Source organism: Myotis daubentonii, chromosome 16, assembly GCF_963259705.1.
Source record: "Myotis daubentonii chromosome 16, mMyoDau2.1, whole genome shotgun sequence".
Taxonomy (NCBI): Eukaryota; Metazoa; Chordata; class Mammalia; order Chiroptera; family Vespertilionidae; genus Myotis; species Myotis daubentonii.
The window spans coordinates 36,507,055-36,525,950 of record NC_081855.1 but is presented as its reverse complement, the minus strand read 5'-3'; the positions used below and the strand labels follow the sequence as shown (position 1 = coordinate 36,525,950).

Genomic DNA, 18,896 nt, shown 5'->3' with positions numbered 1-18,896 from the left:
GGCAGTATAATGTGTGTTTTTAGAATTTTTCGTAAAAACTAAGAATCTAAATTGTTTATTGGTAACTAACACTTCTGCAGTTAGTTTTTTGTCAATATTAGAGACTTGAAGTCTTTATTGAAAAATCACATGAGGACCCAAATCCATGTGTTTGTTCTTGAAGTAAGGTGAGTGGTGACAGTTTCTATGAACATTCCCCGCATTATTAATTTATTTTCATCTTAAGTGCCCTCTAGTGTTTCAGCATGTTAGTCCTATCAGTTCCCCTTGTCAGGTTTATGTATTGGTGCATTCCTTCGATGTGGTAGGGGTGTATGTGGATTCTTAGAATAAAAGCTCTTTTATTTCTGTAAATTAAGCACACGTTCTAAATCTATAGTCCATTCCGAAATTTCATTAGTTCTAATAATGATCTTTATGTTTTCCTAATTCAGGATTTAATCTCTTTTAATCTGGAAAAGGTCCTTTGTCTTTTACATTTATCAATCTTTTCCTTTTTCTTTTGTTGCATTGGACATTTTCAAATAACATTTTGACATTTTAAAATAATACAGACTAGTTATTTTATAGAATGTTCTCAATTTGCATTTCTCTTAAGACATCAAATTTGGTGGCACATGGTATTTGCCCCTTACTGATATTTTGATTACTTGGTTAGGGTGTTTTTTTTAAAAATTTCTTCAGTAAGTAATTTGGAGGAGGGATACTTTGAAATAGCCTGTTCCTCATAAAGTATCGCCTTTTGGATTTATCATCAACTGATGATTCTTGCCTGAATCAGTTTTATTATTTCTATGGTTACAAAATGGTGATCCTCCCCCGCTCCCCCCAATTCTTTGCTATATTTATTTGTTATATTGTAAGGAAGAGCTTTCCTTGAAGAAGAATGTCTGATAAACAGATGGGTGCTAGAGAGCATAGCTCAGGACAGAGAATTAGAAAGCTAAGGGGATATTTGAGAGAGATGGCAAATAGTCCAGTTTGTTTGGTGCATAGAGTATATATAGGAGTTATAGGCTGAAAATGTTGGTCGAGGACAGATTATATGGAAGGCTTTGAAAGCCATACTATGAATTTGGACATTTTTGTGCTATATATGAATTTATTGGAGGGGAGTGACATCATTACAGCTTTAAGGTGTATTTGTGGCAGTGGTGTCCATAAGAGGAATTTACAGTATTTCTTTGAGAGGAATAATACTGGATCTAGTTGAGAAGGTGGAAGGAGCCTTGGAGGAAAGGTAGTGGTTATGAAGAAGTTTGTTTTTAAAAGAATATAGAGGATTCACCTTTAAATTACTAAATGAAACAAAACAAAAAGAAACAAATGAAGACAAATGTTATCATAGAAAATTGGGCAAAGGATCTGGTCTGCCATTTCATAAAAGAAGAAACGTGAATGGTCAATGAATAAGTTCCTGAATCTTCCTAGTAATTAGGGAAATGCAGTTGAAAATAACAGATGCCATTCTTTTTCAACAGATTGGCAACAATAATATGCCTGAAAAGTGTTGACATAGAATAAATTGTTCTTTTTTTAGAGAACATTTTTGGTAATACGTAGTAAAGTTGAAGATGTGCTTAACCTGTGACCCAGAAAACCCACCTTGAGATTTATATCCTAGGAACTCAGAGATTATATAAAATACTCTGTTCCTCATAAAATGTAACTCCCATAGATTTAACATCAGTTGATTTATAAAAATGTTATGTATTGCCATTGTTTCTAATAGTAAAATATGGAACAGTGCATATAGCTATCAATAGGAAAATGGTTGAATTGTGTTATGTTCTTATGGTTGAATTCTTTACAGCGTGCATGAAAGTGATCTTTGAGACTCCTGATGCTTTACTGAATAAATGAACCAGTTTACATTCCAGAATAGATGAACCAGTTTACATTCCTAACAGCAATGTAATAAAGTGCCTGTCTTATTGTAGCCTTGTAGTTCCTAATATTCTTTTATTGATAGACCAAAACAGGTGCCTCATTATTATGTTAACTTACATATTTAAATATTCAAGTCTTTCCTTATATTCAAATTGTGTACAGGAAATAAAATAGACTCACTTGAATTTGATAAGGCCAAATAGTAAGTATTTTAAGCTTTCGGGCCATACAGTCTTTGTTCCAACTACTCTGTTGTTGTAGTATAAAAGCAGTCATGGATAATACATAAACAAATGGATATGTCTGTGTTCTAATAAAACTTTATTTATGGACAATGAAATTTTAATTTCATATAATTTTCACGTCAGAAAATAGTCTATTTTTTTTAAACACTTGCACTCTAATCCAGAGAAGCAACTTTTCACATACCTATTCTAATTAAAATGATTTCATTTGAAAGAAATTATTTCAATTACTATTTACAAGAAAAGATCTTAATTTCATGAAATATCTGAGACTCTTCTGGTTTTTACTTTTTCTTCAAAGCAGAGCTGATGGGATTGAGCATAACATAAATCAGTTAAAATGTATTCATTCTCCCAAAGATTTTCAAAATAATCTGTATTACTTGTTAGTAGTTTCTTTAACCTTAAAATATGAATAATACAAAACTTTCTTGTGAAGCTTTTAAAAAAATTTCAAAGAAAATCACATTACTTGTTCAGATAAAATCTTCATATGTTTCTTAACCTGATTTTACTTGGTCCTCAGCTAAAAAGTAGGAAATGTGATGGGTTAACCCAAAATATAACCTGGCACCCCGTTTGGTGCTTTTTGTATATAGTGGTATTTATAAATGATTGTTGTGCTCATTCCAGGTGTGATTGTTAACAACCTAAATTAGTCTAGGCTTCAAAATAAATAGGTGGTATAGTCGGTAAATGTTACTAGCGTAAGAAGTAGGGTAAATAGATTTTAAACTGAGTTTTTAAGGAAAAGTAGGACTTGGACTACAACAAGAAGGAGACAGTTTTTCTGGCTGGGGAAAGAAATCAAACGGTGGAAAGATTGTCACCTGGAGAAGGGCTTTTAAAATACACACACACACACACACACACACACACACACACACACGCGTGCGCACATACATATATATATATATTTTTGTTGTTGTTGTTGTTGTTGTTGATTTTTTACAGAGAGGAAGGGAGAGGGATAGAGAGTTAGAAACATCAATGAGAGAGAAACATCGATCAGCTGCCTCCTGCACACTCCCTACTGGGGATGTGCCCGCAACGAAGGTACATGCCCTTGACCGGAATCGAACCTGGGACCCTGAGTCTGCAGGCTGATGCTCTTATCCACTGAGCCAAACCGGTTAGGACAAGAAGGGCTTTTTTTAAAAAAGGATTTTGCAGTTTCTAGTCTGTAATCTGGGATAACACTAAGTAGGTCAAATGAAGAAAATTTGCCACTCATTCTTGCAGGTAGAAAAATATGAAAGTCAGCTTGGACGGGGGTTATCCTTTTGTAGTGTACAGCACTTAAAAACTGCCATTGTGTGCCCATCTGCTACTCCATTTAATCCCTGTTCCTCAAGAAATGGCAGTTTTTAAGCCCTCAGTGAGGAATGTAACCTCATCTATATTTTAACTAGATAGCCTGAAAATATAGAGATGGTTAAGGGCTGCCTTTATCAGGTTTTTATTTTCACCCTATGAAAGCTTTGTTTGAGTGGCTGGCATATCTAACTTGAAGAGATTAGGTGCTAACAGTGTTGGCTCAGGAAAGAAAAATTAAATTTAAATCAGTAAGTATGAGGTAGGTTCATGAATGCTACATATTTTTCATTACTGTAGTGTTATGGACGGAATAGTAGTTGTATGGTTGTATAGTGTACAACATTAAAGTCACAATTATTTGGAATAAGAGCAACCAGGAAAAATAACCAGGTTTTTGGTTCATTTTACATAATCCACTTTTACCACGACACATTGAGGTAAGGCATTTAAAAAAAAGCAATTTCTAGTGTGTCATAAATTTGGTACATATTCAGATTAGGCTATGCTTGCAGAACCATACAAAAACTACACAGTGATGAACCTGAGCCCCCCATCCCCTTTTAAAAATTCTCACCCAAAGATATGTTTTTATTGATTTGAGAAACATCGATATGAAAAAAACATTGTTTGGTTGCCTCCCATATGTGCCTGAAACTATTGTTATTGAATTAACCAAAACTTTACCAAATCACAGTCCTTAACCATTCTGTTCTGAGGAAAAGTTTACTATGGTAACAAGTCTGTATGTACATTGCTACTGGTAGAACTATCCCTGTATTTTAAGATTGCTGAGAGAACATGTTTATGGGTCATGCCTTGCTTTGGAGACAGTAAAAACTCTAGGAAGTGACAAGAGACAGTTCTACATATTTAGAAAGGAGAAAAAATTAGCCCGTAACAGTCATTCTCACGCCTTTGACCCTCTCATTGCCCCTTCACTTTCAAGCTTCTTCCAATTTTTTTTTATATGTTGTGATGTGGCATCTGACTCGATTTTTCAGCAGGGTTATAACTGGGTTTTTCTGAATGCCCTGTGTACCACTATATTTGAACCAACTTACCTAAGGTGACTTTAAGGTACTGTTTTGAGCCACATCATTCCTTTGTGGGGATCTAATTTAACCTTTAGAAAACATGGGAGGGGACTATATAGTATGACTGGAATCCAGATACTCCCATAGGGCTGTTCATTTGGAACATGCTCAATCCTGACACAGAATAAAGATTCACTAGATCTTATTGCCATCCATGATACATTATAAAATTTGTCTGTATAAATTAGGTTTAGGACAAGCCTGAGTGAGTGATTATTAAGTATAAGTTCAGATCCATTTCATTCTAAAAAACACTATGAAAAAGAATTTTTTTTCTTGCCTTATGTTTCTTTTTGGGTGAGTTTTGCCTATAATCAGTGCTTTGTACAGGCACTGTTGAGTAATACCTGAGCCACTTACTGGGCGTTTGATGTGTGCTGTTCTTTATTTAATCCTGCTGGGATTCTTAGCAGAGCCGTAGGGGGGGTCGAGATGTTTCAAAGCTGCCGTTTAAAGGTCGAAACTAGTTATCTTACTTGGGTAAAGCTAAAGTATATCCTGTTTGGTTTCAATAAAATCTGAATTTTAAATATTTGTTAGGTGTAATGGGTTAGGTTTAAAGTCTGCTTTAATCTCAATGTTTGAGAACTGCCTTTGTGGCTGGCTTTTGCAATACAACTAGCTCACGCCATTTTTAAAAGGTCAAGTTAATTCTGGGGCTGCTTGAAAATGAACAACTACAGAGGAATCTTCTATAATAAAAAGTTTTTCTGAGGTCTCATTCTTTTTTAAAAAATATATTTTTATTGATTTCAGAGAGGAAGGGAGAGGGAGAGAGAGATAGAAACATCAATGATGAGAATCATTGATCAACTGCATCCTGCAGGAACCCCTACTGGGGATGGATCAAGCCTTCAACTCGGGCGTGTTCCCTTGACCAGAATCAAACCTGGGACTCTTCAGTCTGTAGGCTGAAGCTCTATCCACTGAGCCAAACCGCCTAGGGCTGAGGTGTCATTCTTGTTGGAGATATTCATGTATATATCATAGTTACCAGCATAAAATATAAAGTAGGGGCACAGTAAAGGTTTCTTGTATAGGTTTTGAGAAACTAGCACTCCTCAAAATAGCAGATGACCAGTGCAGTTTTTGCTAATGGTACTTGCTGTCACCCTATACTATTGAACACTATTGCTAAAAAATAGCTTCAAATGGAAAGAACTTGACCATTTATTTTATAAACACAGCTACCTTACTAAAATATTTTCTGAAACCCAAAGCCAGGATAATATACATTTTTATAGCACTAGTCTTATTAAAAGACTTTATCATAGGGAAAAAAAAATAAACCCAGCATTTGTTTCCTGATTTATTAGGTTATCTTCTCTAACTTAAGGTAGTGCCTTAAAACAGTAGTTCAGTTACTGCTCAGGTAACTGTTAACAGTGACTCAGCCTTAGGGGGCTTCTAAACCAAGGATTGGCAGTCTCCCCACCCCCCCACCCCCGCCCTGCTTCTACACCCTTAGCAAAGGCATACTACCATAAAAAGCTCTCGTTCTTTCAGCCAAGATTATTGATCTTTAAAAGCCAGAGGTTTGGTTTAATTTTTATCATCTGGACCAATTTTCAAAAAATGTTTTTTATTGATTTTTAGAGAGGAAGGGAGAGAGAGGAACATCAATGAGAGAAACACTGATTGGCTGCCTCCTGCACGCTCCCTACTGGGGATCGACTTGCAACCTGGGCATGTGCCTTGACTGGGAATTGAACCTGCGACCTAGTGGTGCATGGGTTGATGCTCAACCACCGAGCAACACCAGCCGGGCTGGACCAAATTTATCTGCCACGATACTTTGAATTTAATTTAAAAAGGTCTGCCGCTTGCATCTATAGACGCTTATGGCATACAAATGGTTAAACGTTTTTTAATTTATTGATTTGAAGAATATACTGTTCAAAATGAGCTGGTATATTGTCATCTATTTTTCTTCTCTCCAAATGATTTCTGAAAAAAATGTATTCATTAGATTTCTGTGTACGATGACACAGCAAGTCCCTTTTGCAGAACCTCAGCACACTTTTAGATAGTCCACACCAAATATCCAAGCCAAAATCAGCTGCTTTAGGGATTCTGAATGTACTTAAAAATTATAGATCTGTATGAAAATGCAAGACAGTTATTAATAAAGAAAATTTCCGTGGCTTGTTCATGATAGAACTCTTGTATCCCAGATTCTCAGATTGGAAAATGTTACTTAAGGTAGTGCTTTTACTGTAATAAAACAGCTCCTTTCGATTTTAAATTTGGATTTTTGTCTACTTCCAGAAAGGATTGAAAACAGCTACTATTAAACTTGGTGTCAGAAAGGTCATTTCAGATGTTGCAGAATACAGAACATCTTCAAGTATTTGGTTTAACAAAACGAGATTTTGCCAAACATAAATATTCACTCTTATGACATGGTGGCAAGTCTTGTCTTTGCGGAACATTCTCTACTTTCTTACCTGCCCAAGAGTCTTCTCTCATCCTTAGTGTATGATATATATTTTGGGGAAAACATTAAAAGCAATTAAATGATTAAGCAAACTTTCCAGGCAAAACTGCTTAACAAACAAAATCACTGTATACCCAATAGGGGTTTATGTTTAACTGGAAAGGGCACTAAAGAATAATCACTGTATAGTTGAGTTTTTCCTCAAGACCTTTTTTGGGGGGTGGAGGGGAAATAATCACCTCTGATAAATGTGAAAAGCACAGAACTAAATTCTTTTGTCTTCTATTGAACTTGTGCTATTATGACATATTACAGCTCAGCTCATAATTTAGCAAGAAAGTACAGGGAAGGTTATTAATCGATCATGAATACCTTAGCTACGTGAATGCTGTTACAAGGCACGACACACACTCCAGCTTTTCAACGCGGAGGTCCCCGAACATCGCTCATTTACAAGCAAAGGCGGAGGTGGTCCCACCGGTAGATAATCCCTTCCTCCGAGAAGGTACATTCGTCACACCCAGGAGGAACCTGAAGGTTTCACAAACCACTCTTAACCCAATTACCTCAATCTGATTCATTAATGACTTGCTGTGCCAAAAAAAAAAAAATCCTCCTGCTGCAATTTTGGTCCAATTTTTCCGCGTACTTAGGGTACTCAAATCCTTTACCATCAGACACATTTATTACTAAGCTAGACCGACGTACATGTCCGCCAAAATGTCCGCAGAAACGTTTGGAAAAGCTACCACCAGGCCAGCTGGAGGTACCCGGAAACGGCCTTCGCCGCCCGGTGAGCCAGTGACTTAAAACAGCCCCCGGGGGGCCTGCTAGTGCCAGTGAGAACCCGGCGTCCGCTGCCCCCGTCGGAGGGCGCTCCTAGGGGCCGGGAGGACTTGAGCCCCGCTCGTCCCCCTCCCCGGGAGGTAAGAAAACACCCACTACGTTCAACTAGGCGGGGGCGGAGGGCCGCAGCCAGCTGCCAGGGCAGCGCGCCGCAGGGAGGCCGTTTCCCTGAGTCACCGAGCGGGCCGGAGGCCGGGCCCAGGCGCCCACGCTTCGTCCTCTTCCTGAGGGAGTCGGTTTAAATAAGCAGGGCCCACAGGGGAAGGGAGCGGCACCCCCAACCCTCCAGGCGGCCCGGCAGACACCGCATTCCCGGGAGGCGCCACATTTCCCTAGAACCCGGGACGTCCCGTCTGCTGAGAGCCATCAGCCGACCTTCCCAGCCAGCATCACGTGCACCCGGAAGTACGTGGGTGGGGCCCACAGTGCCAACGGACGTGACGTCGTCCGCCTCTAGTCGCATGATGTGGCAAAATGCAAAAAAAAAATGGGGGGGAGAGGAGGGAGGGAAAAGCAGCAGGAGATTGGGAAAGTGATGAGTCCAAAAAAGTAGTCCCTCGCTTCCCCTAGTTCCCCTCCTGCCGCAGCGGTCAGCGAGGCCGGAACGCGCTGCGTCCCGCATTCCTGCGCCCGTTGCGCCGCGGCGCTCCGTGGAGGGGTACATCGGACGGAGGGGGTGAGGTGACTGGGGCGGAGTTCTGTCGTCGGGATCCCTCCGCAGGGCTCAGCCGTTTCCGGAGTCTGCGCTGCGCCCGGTTCCGCCATTGCGGCTGTCCCGGACCCTGGAGCCTCCGCCCCCGACCCGAGCTCTCGTCTGTCTGCCAGTTTCCTGCGTCCCCGGAGAGTATCTTGCTGAGCCCAGCCTACCCCCTCCCCTTTCTCCTCCTCTCCCTTGGAGAGTCCGGGCAGCCGCTGCCCCGCAGCCCCAGTGACAGGAGGAGCCCATACCCCCGACAGCGCCATGGCCCAGATTCTGCCAATTCGTTTTCAGGAGCATCTCCAGGTGCGGCTCGGCCGGGGCTGGTGAGGGCTGTGGGGAGGGTGGTCGGAAGGAAAAAGCCGGATTCTGGGCCCAAGCAGAAGGCACTATCGGAGGTGTGGTGGCGGTGGGGGCGGGGGGGGGGGTATTGGTGCCTGAGGTAGATGGAGGAGGGGGCGCTATCTTGGGAAGAAAGGGTTACATGGTGAGAGGTGTGGATGGGAATGGCGAGAGTCGGGGTGCGCAGGGCAGCGAAGCCAGTCCCGGGTTCGAGGGCCTTTCTGTCTTCTCTTCCTGGGGGGCAAGAACTGCGCATACTAGCTGCACCCCCTTCCCCGTTTTACCCAGTTCATTCATTTGGGGAGGGTGGGGGTGGAAGAATTCTCCCGCGTTTCTTCCGCAGCTGAGACCACCTCGCCTCGGCCCGTGTCGGGCTGTCACCTCCCATGGCTTTCCTCTTCCCTTTCCCCCATCGTGTCTGCACCCAGGCGTTGCGGGGCGGGTGGGTTGGGGAGGAGCAGCCTTTTTTCTTCCTCCCTTGGCGGCTCTCGGCTGAGAAAGACACCTTCTCCCCGGGGGGTGGGGAGGAATGGCGGTGGCTGGCCTCTCACTTTCCCGGAGGCAGGAGGAAGAAGGTCACTCGGGAGGGAACTGCAGGAGGGTAGGATGGGGGAACGTGGTTCTTAGGGCGGTGTCGATCTCAGCGTGCGTGGGGTCAAGGTCCCTAGGGGAACTCGCGTCCCCCCCCCCCCCTTTCTTCATGTCTCTGGGGTGGCGTGGCTCTGATCCCCTTTGGTTCTAGTCTAGAGGGTACGGGAGAGTTATTCCCAGGTTATCTCGGAGTCTGCTGGAGTTTAGCAGGTGCTTGTGGGCGTGAGTCCCTCCCTCAGGATTGCGTGGAATTGAACACAGCCCTGGGGGGATAGAGCTCACCTCCTCTGGAGATATGCACAGTTATTTGGTCTGTAATTGGTTTCCCTTTAGTAGGTTCTAGAATTCTTCCCCCTGGTGCATTATCCTGTCGGCAGCATGCTGTCTTATCTGGCAGCATGCCCATGGAGGGCCCAGGCAGGTGATCATGGGAGGGCTTGACTGAATTAAGCCTTTTCTGAGCTTCTTCCTGGTTCACCAATCCTGGTTGCACTTTGGCTGAAATAATACATTCATCCCAAATATCCCTTAAAAAGGCCTGCCTCAGCTCAACCTTCTGAAGGGCTAATTTCATGATGAAAGATACCATGGTTTGACATAACACTAATATTAGTGACCTTTTGGACACTTTGGCCATTGAAGGCTAATTTCATTTACTTTCTCCCATTGTTATTACGTACATAAAGGATTATTGTTAATAAAAAGGCTTAATATCCAGGCTATCAGTAACATAATTTTATACTTCTTTACAGGTTTATCACCTTTGCTTACATCAGCAATAAATTATTTTCGTTTAAGTCCTCAAATGTAATGAATAGTCTTTTTAAAAATTTATTAATTGACGAGAGAGAGAGAGAGAGAGAGAGAAACATCGATTGTTTCACTTGTTTATTCATTGATTGGTTGATTTTTGTGTGTACCCTGACTGGGGATCGAACCTGCAACCTTGGCATATCCAGACACTGCGCTAACCAACTGAGCAGCCCTGCCAGGGCAATAATCTTTACTCAAAAGATGAGTTAAGTAATGCACTTTCTGCAGACATCTGTGGTTTTCAGATCATTCATTTGAAGTAATGGAACATTATTTTATAATAGGTTAAAAATGTTAAGTGACAGAATGGACACAGAAATTATGCTCAATCTAAGTTTTAATTACTATGGTTATTTCTGTTACAGTGAAGTATAAGTGAATGTGAAGGGTTAGGAAAACAATGTTCTTGGGTGTGAAGGAAACCAGGCTCCTTACTTACACTACAGTGCATCTGATGCATACATAATCATTTTGCAGACAAATGTTTGTAAAATCATACATGGAGAATCAGATACAATTGCTGTTTATAAGGTAGAGGTATAGCCCACTATTAAATCTCATTTCTTTAAAAACATAGTTTTACTGATTTATAGAAGTGGGGGAGAGAAACATCGATGTGAGAATGCAACATTGATTGGTCCCCCCAGCACGCCTCCCCTACTTCCACTGCCACGCCCCCCCCCCACACACACACACACACACAGGGGAATTGAGCATACTCCCTGACCAGGAATTGAACCAGCAACCCTTCTTTATGCAGGACTATGCCCAACCAACTGAGCCAAAACAAATCTCATTTCTTGACTAATGGTGGTTTGGGCAATAGTTTTTCATTTCTATTAATGAGGAAATAAAAATTGTTAAATAAACCCAAAGATTGGAATCCAACCTTGTCACTAATTGAAAACAGATTTAATATGGGTTTGATTTCTAAGGGAGTCAGAATTTCTGCAAATACTAGAGTGAAGCCATTTCCTTTTCAAAGACTTGAAGTTTTGAATGTAAAGCAGCTTTTCAGTTACACTTGAAGATTTCACTCATTCATTTATTTTGGAGTAATATGCCATGTCTAAACTTAAGCTTGCTATTGTGACTGTATTCTTCAGCTGATAATGATTAATTGCGCAGAGCCCCCAGTCACTAGCCAACCTCTTCCAGGATATTTATCTCCTGAATTCTTATTTTTATCTCTTCCCTTTTAAAAAATTAATAAGGATTATTTTAATTGGCGTTTTAGATCTGACATCTGAGTCCCTGCCCGTTTGCTAAGTAGCAGAAAACACTTTGAAATACTTAGGATAAAAATTAGGAACAAGAATTGAGGAACTTGAATGTAGAGTTAGCTTGTGAAAGCTTTAAAATGTGAACTGTAAATGAATTTATTTTTGTAACATGTAAATACTTTGGCCAGCTGAAGGATCTGTCATTAGGGCTTGGAGCTATACAGCAAATAAATATTAATATTATAAGTTACGAAGTGTGTTTTTTTTTCTTCTTTTTTAGGATATTTAGGCTGATAGCAGTCAATAGATGATTGCCAAATTGAGCAAGACATTAAGAGTTGCAGATTCTGGGGGGGAAAAATCCTAGGCTATACATATAAAATGGTGCTTGCAGTTCTCAATTCTTGGCACATTAAGTATGTTTATGCCAACTGACACATTGCACTATGTCCCAGGTTCCTTGAGTCTGCAATTAAAAAATCTCCCAACCCTGTTCTTTTCCCTTTAATCCGTACATGCAGAACTGGAAGGTGGTGTGAGTTGAATGATAGAAGTTCTTGCTGTGGTTATTGTGGTTTGCAAAGAGCAAACAATGCTAGGTATTGCTGGGATGTGCTGTATGCTTAACTGTACTGCCTGAAAGAGGCAACTGCCTTGGAATTATGCTGCAGTCCATCCTGGGAATAGCTTCCAGGTTTAAGATGTATCATGTTTTTCAGAATTTTCCTAATGGTCAGTTTACTCAGCTTAAAGGCGGGCGGCTAATTCTAGTGACTGTGCTTTCACTCTCTAGGAAATAATTTAAGACATAGAACTGTGTGTGTGTGTGTATGTGTGTGTGTGTGTAGAACCTCAATCATTTTTATTTTAGTGTGCAGTAAAATACATGATTTCAGAAACCTCAATCTATGTTACCTGAATTACATTTCACAAGATTTTTTTTTCCTGTCACTGTTACTGATACAGTTTTTGCTTTTTGAGAGTTACTGTCCAATAGGACTTTCTTCCATAATGAAAAATGTGTACTATCTACATAAGGATATTGAGCACTTGAATTAAGTTTTATTTCTTTAAATTAATTTAAATGTAAATAGCCACATGAGGCTATTGACTATGACGTTGGATGCACAATTATAGGCCATACTGATGTGCTTTGTGAGAGTGAAGATTTATCTGACCACCCATATTTATTTGTAGAACATTCTGTTAACTAAAATAAAACATTATTTGAAAGTGTTAGTTGAATACTGTCTCTTGGGGAAGTGGTGTTGATGAACAATGACTAATGAATGGAGCAGGGCTCCTCAAACTTTTTAAACTGGGGGCCAGTTCACTGTCCCTCAGACCGTTGGAGGGCCGGACTATAGTTTAAAAAAAACTAGTCGGCTGCTAAGCAACAGGCAGCAGCGGCAAAAACACCCGGCGGGCGGATAAATGTTTCCGGTGGGCCACATGTGGCCCGCGGGCTGTAGTTTGAGGACCCCTGGAATGGAGGGAGAAGCAGACTTGTGAGAGCCTCTTGTATCCTATGAATGTGGCTGGGTGCTTTCAGGTCTTCACTTAATCCCCCACATCCTCCTTAAACAGTTGAAGAAAGTGAGACTCAAACACAATGTCAACCTAGGTCTTCTCACAAACTATTCCAAAGAAGTAGGATGGTTGGCCTTAGAGAAGTTATATATATCCCTGGCTGTAATTAGAGGTGATTAGACTGTTGTTCTGATATGCCAAGGTTTTGGGTATGATTCTCGGTCAAGGCATATACAAGAATCAATGAATGCATAACTAAGTGGAACAACAAATCAGTGTTTCTCTCCCTTCCTCTCTAAAAATCAGTTTTTTGTTTGTTTTTAAAGAGAAGTTATGCAGTATCCTGGTATGCTTTTTTTTGTTGTTGGACTTTGCCCAAAAATGATTTCTCTACTGGTTTAAAATGTGTTTAATGATGTGGTATAGTAGACAGATTAGGGGTTTGGGGGTTGTCAAGACCACTGCTGTCCAATAGAAAAATAGTAAGAGCAATATATATAATTTTATATTTTCCAGTGACTATATTAAAAAACAGGTGAACTTAATTTTAGTATGTTTATGTAACTCAGTATATCCCAAATGTTACAATTTCAACCTGTAATCAGTATAAAATTTTCAAATGAGATATTTTAGGGGGTACTGAATTTTCAAAATCTGATGTGTATATGACACTTAGAGCAAATCTCAGTCATACCCTATTTTCATGGGGAATGTTTGATCTTATTTAGCTTTTATAAAATTTGCAGTTGGAAAAGCAGATTTGCGTACCTAGATTATTACAAGCACACTTAAGTTTTCCATAAATAACCGATCATTAGTAACTATTTAATTTTAATTTTAAAATAAATTCAGTCACAGTACCCACATTTCAAGTGGTCAGTACCACTTATGGCTTGTGAAATGTGGTTACAGTATTGGAGAACACAGGTTCTTGCTTCATCTTTGTAAAATAAGCATAACTGCCTTAAAAGTTACTGTGAAGGTCTGAGATCATGGTGTGAAAAGTACTTGGTGTATCACTTTGAGCATTAATTGGTAGATATATAATTCGTGTCCAGTACTTTTTTTTCAGGTATCTTTGAACGTTTAATTTGCATACCTAGATTTTTATGGTTTGTAAATATTTGATATCTACCTAAGATTTGAGCATTTATCACATATCAGCAACTATGTTAGCCTAAGGACAAAATGGTGAACAAGACTGACTGCAGCTTGCATTCATGCTTGCATTGATTAGTTTATAAAGACAGTCCACACATAATTGCAACCATGGATGTTATCTAATGTTTGATATTGTGCAGAATTTAATACAAATATTAATGATACAAAATTGATCACTAATACTGCTCTAAAACTGTGCCCAAAAGAGGAATTTTTAAAATATTTTATTATATACTATGAGCACTCATTGTGTACCATTGGTACACTTTTAATTACTGTTCCTTGGTCAGAAATATTTGAGAGACCTAAATTATGTCTGAGAAAATATCCACCTTTGAATATGTTGTTTTATATGTCCTGTAAGATGGAAGAATTGAAGTAAATGTTCTCATTTAGATGGGAAGTAAGTTCATTGCTGATATTTTAGTCCTATATTAATAGAATGAGACTACTTCTCTAATTGATTTACATACACAACACACTATAGCTACTTCATAATATCAATTTGTAAATCATAACAAAGTTTACAGCTTTATGTATTGCCCCCCCCCCCCTTCCTGCCAAGTGCCTGTGGCTAGTGCTCTTAACTCTCAATGGGATGGCAGAAGGTTTGAATCTGGATGTATTATGCAAAACCCATCTGTCAGACTTGGATTTTGTGTCTCTTTTGTATTATGAAAGACATAATTTAAGAAATTTTGTCCTAGTTTAGAGGACATAACTATCCATTAAATCTTAATTGCTCCGAAATCTACAAGATCAAAATAAATAGCTGTTTGAGTACCTACTGTGTGCTAAGAACTCTATTAAATAGTTTATGTTCATGATCTCATTTTATTAGCAAGACAGTCCCTTCAGATAGATAGGGTTAGACTTATTTTGTAGATGGAGAAACAAGTTCATAGCTGTTAACTTGTAGAGTCACACAGCTAATGATGGGTGGTCAGACCAATACTTGCTCTTCTTTTGTGATACATTGCCTCATCTGTAAAATTTGAACTGCAAAATATACCAGTTTGTATGTATGCTGTGGTGTTCTTCGATGTACATACACATCCTCCTAGTTTTATATTTGAAAGTAGAGGCCAGTGAACCAACATTTGAATTTTTTATGCCTTAAACAGATGTTTTTAAAGGGCTTTATCCAAGTTTCCACTAGAAAATTGTGCAGAATGATTGGGGATCAGATTGACTTCTAACCACGATTATCAAATCCGTCTCATAAGCCTGAACTTCTTAAACTTTTCTAGAGACATTTCCTTGATGACAAGAGGATAAATGTGTCCCAGTCTGAAAGCAGGAAGCTTCTGCTTTCTGTCTTACTATATTATGCATTTTTTGTACTTAGACTAACGTAAAAGTTGAATAGAACTGTAGGAAGATGATTATGCTTGGGGAGGAGCAAAGTAGGAGTACAACATGCTTGCTCAGTTTGACTAGTATAACCATAGAGGGGAAAGTGATTACAAACTGTTAGGATTGTGCTTGGGAAGCAGAACTTCCAAGTAATATTAGTACTTCCTGTTCTGAATGATTGGGTAAATAAAGACATTTCTTTAAATTTTAAGTAAGTAGAGCAGATTTTAAAGCTTATTCTGAATGAATAGAAAATGAGACCATTAAAACCATTTCATCACATTAAAAAATTAAAATTCTGCAGTGTCCAATTGTGGAAAATATCTCAAGATATTTAACCCAAGCTTTGTCTTTTTAGCTTTTCTTAACTACCTCATTTATTAAATTAAAACAATACTTTCTGTGCTGGAGGGGAGTCTCCCTTTGTCCATTTGAGGTGAACATATGTGCCCTGCTAAAGGAAAAAACCACATCTACCTAGTTACAGAAGTCAAGATCTTGAAGTTATACCAGACTTTTTCCTGCTTATTATTTTCTGTATTTAGTCCATTTCTGGAGTAGGGTAGGGAAGAACTCATAGTGATGCACACAGGGGGTCCCGGGCTTTGCGGTTTTTTATGACCCCATCAATTGAATCTGTGGGAATCTTAGTAGATGAAAAAGGGGACTTGCTTTCATCTGTTTCTGACCAGCTGCTCATCTAAGAAAGAGGGCTTTAAAACCACCAAAGTGGCCCTGGCTGGGGAGCTCACTTGGTTAGTGTATCATCCCCATATGCCAAGGTTTGGTCCCTGGTCAGGACACAATCAACCAGTGAATGCATAAACAAGTGGAGCAAGAAATCAGTGTTTCTCTCCCCCTTCCTCTCTCTCTAAAATCAATAAAAATTTTTAATTAAAAAGAAAAGAGAATCAACCAATGAATGTATAAGTGACTGGAACAGAAAATCAGTGTTTCTCTCTCTCTCTCCCTCTCTCTCAAAATCAATTAAAAAACAACCACCAAAGTGGGCAGAGTAAAGCCAGAGACTGTTCATATACACTCATCTTGGCAAAGAGCTGGCTTTGAACATTCTTCAAAAAGCAATCCCTTAGGGGTATATTCCTGGAGATCATAATCCAAGCAAGTGAAAATGACTCTCATAATATGCAAATAGAAATTCAAGGCATGTTATAAAATTCAGTGATTGCACCATAATGGATTTTAAAAAAAGCTTTGGCCGTAGCTGGTTTGGCTCAGTGGATAGAGTGTCGCCCTGCGGACTGAAGGGTCCCGGGTTCGATTCCGGTCAAGGGCATGTACCTTGGTTTGTGGGCACATCCCCAGTGGGGGGGGGGGTGCAGGAGGTGGCTGATTGATGTTTCTCTCTCATCAATGTTTCTAACTCTCCCTCTTCCTTCCTCTTAAAAAAAAAAAAAAAAAGCTGATGGAATGGAGATGACTTTCCAGTGCTAATGAAGACACTGATGTAAAAAATGCCTATGGAGAGTTTAAATGAAATGGTTTCTGAGCCCTAGCCGGTTTGCTCAGTGGATAGAGCAGAGGTTCTCAACCTGTGGGTCGCGACCCCTTTGGGGGTCAAACGACCCTTTCACAGGGGTCGCCTAAGACCATCGGAAAACATATATAATTACATATTGTTTTTGTGATTAGTCACTGTGCTTTATGTTCAATTTATAACAATGAAATTGGGGGTCACCACAACATGAGGAAATGTATTAAAGGGTCGTGGCATTAGGAAGGTTGAGAACCACTATGATAGAGCATCGGCCTGCGGACTGAAGGGTCCTAGGTTCGATTCCAGCCAGGGGCACATGCCTGGGTTGTGGACTCGATCCCCAGTAGGGGGTGCGCAAGAGGCAGTCGATCAATGATTCTCTCTCATCATTGATGTTTCTATCTCTATCCCTCTCCCTTCTTCTCTAAAATCAATAAAAAAAATATTTTTAAAAAATGGCTTCTGAAATGTGAAGAGTAGAAAACCATTTCCAAGTTCATTATTTTATAATTTAAAAAATATATATATTTTTTTATTGATTTCAGAAAAGGAAGGAGAGAGAGAGATAGAAACATCAATGATGAGAGAATCATTGATCAACGGCCTCCTGTATGCTCCGTACTGGGGATTGAGCCCGCAACCCAGGCATGCACCCTTGACCAGAATCCAACTGGGACCCTTCAGTCCACAGGCCAACACTCTACCCGCTGAGCCAAACCAGCTAGGGCTGATGTTTCTGTCTTTCTCTTCCTCTCTGAAATAAAAATAAAAAAAGGTGGGGGGTGAATCTGCAAGAATCCAGGGCACACCCTTTTCCTGATAAAAAGTCATACCAGTCTTAGTTTTCTTTAAAAATTTTTTATTTATTTATGGATTTTAGAGAGAGAGAGGAAGGGAGAGACAGACAGACATTATTTTTTGTCCCGCTTATTTATGCATTCATTGGTTGATTCTTGTATGTGCCCTGATGGGGAATCAATCCTGCAACTTGGGTATATCAGGCCGATGCTCTAAACAACTGAGCTACCCAGCCAGAGCCAGTCTTAACATTTTTAAATTTTCTAGTAAGTAGTTGGCTACAAGTAGGAAAAATTCTCTTTGATTCTCCTAATAGTTTATCAAAGCTAATAGTCTTCAGTTCCTGTCTCCACTGTGACAATTTGTCCCTGGCCTGGTAGCTCAGTTGGTTAGAGGGTTGCCCCATATGCCAAGATTGCAGGTTCAATCCCCAGTCAGGACACATACAAGAATCAACCAATGAATGCATAAATAAGTGGGACAATACTCGGTGTTTCTTTTTCCCTCTCTTTTTCTTCCATTCACCCTCTCTCTCTCTCAAATCAATAATAATAATAGTAATAATAAAAAGAATAAAACAATTTGGAGTGAGTGACCAACGTTAAGATTTCTCCTAAGAGACAGTAATTGTCTCAGAGGTTTTTAGGGAGTATAAACAAATCTATAGAATTAAAGGCATTTTTATTTGTTGCTTAAAATGTGGAGCACACAGAAAACAATGGCTGGTATCCTGTTGATAGAAGAACTAAAGGAATGCTGCATTTTCAGCATTTTTCTTCATTTCCTGTAGAAGACAGCAATTGCAATTTTTATGGGACATTCTGCTAGCTTCCTGGAAGGGCTTACTGAAATAGCTTCTGTCAGCATATTTTTTCACTGTGGTGGATACAAGTGAAGGTGGAGGGTGTTTGGAACTTTTAAAGGAAATTATGCTGAGTGAAATACTTGGAATAGGAAGTTAATCAAATCTTTAAGCGCTTAAGTTAAAAATACCTGTATTGAGTTACATCCAGGTATCAGCAAGTCTCTAAAATTGTTGACTTCTTAACTCTGTAGTG

General features: G+C 39.7%; 1 protein-coding gene across 4 annotated transcripts in view; it reads left to right on the top strand.

The window, feature by feature from the left end:
* Positions 1 to 8,375: 8,375 nt before the first annotated feature.
* The window catches only part of CLTC (clathrin heavy chain), a 68,762-nt gene continuing 58,241 nt past the window's right edge, over positions 8,376 to 18,896 (top strand). For 2 of the 4 annotated variants that reach the window (XM_059669814.1, XM_059669812.1), the window contains exon 1: positions 8,377 to 8,832. In XM_059669814.1, coding sequence (XP_059525797.1) covers positions 8,791 to 8,832 — 42 coding nt within the window. In that variant the 5' untranslated portion in view covers positions 8,377 to 8,790. Of the gene's footprint in view, positions 8,833 to 18,896 lie in introns of all 4 variants that reach the window. The other 2 variants (XR_009449215.1, XM_059669813.1) reach the window with 2 other exon arrangements.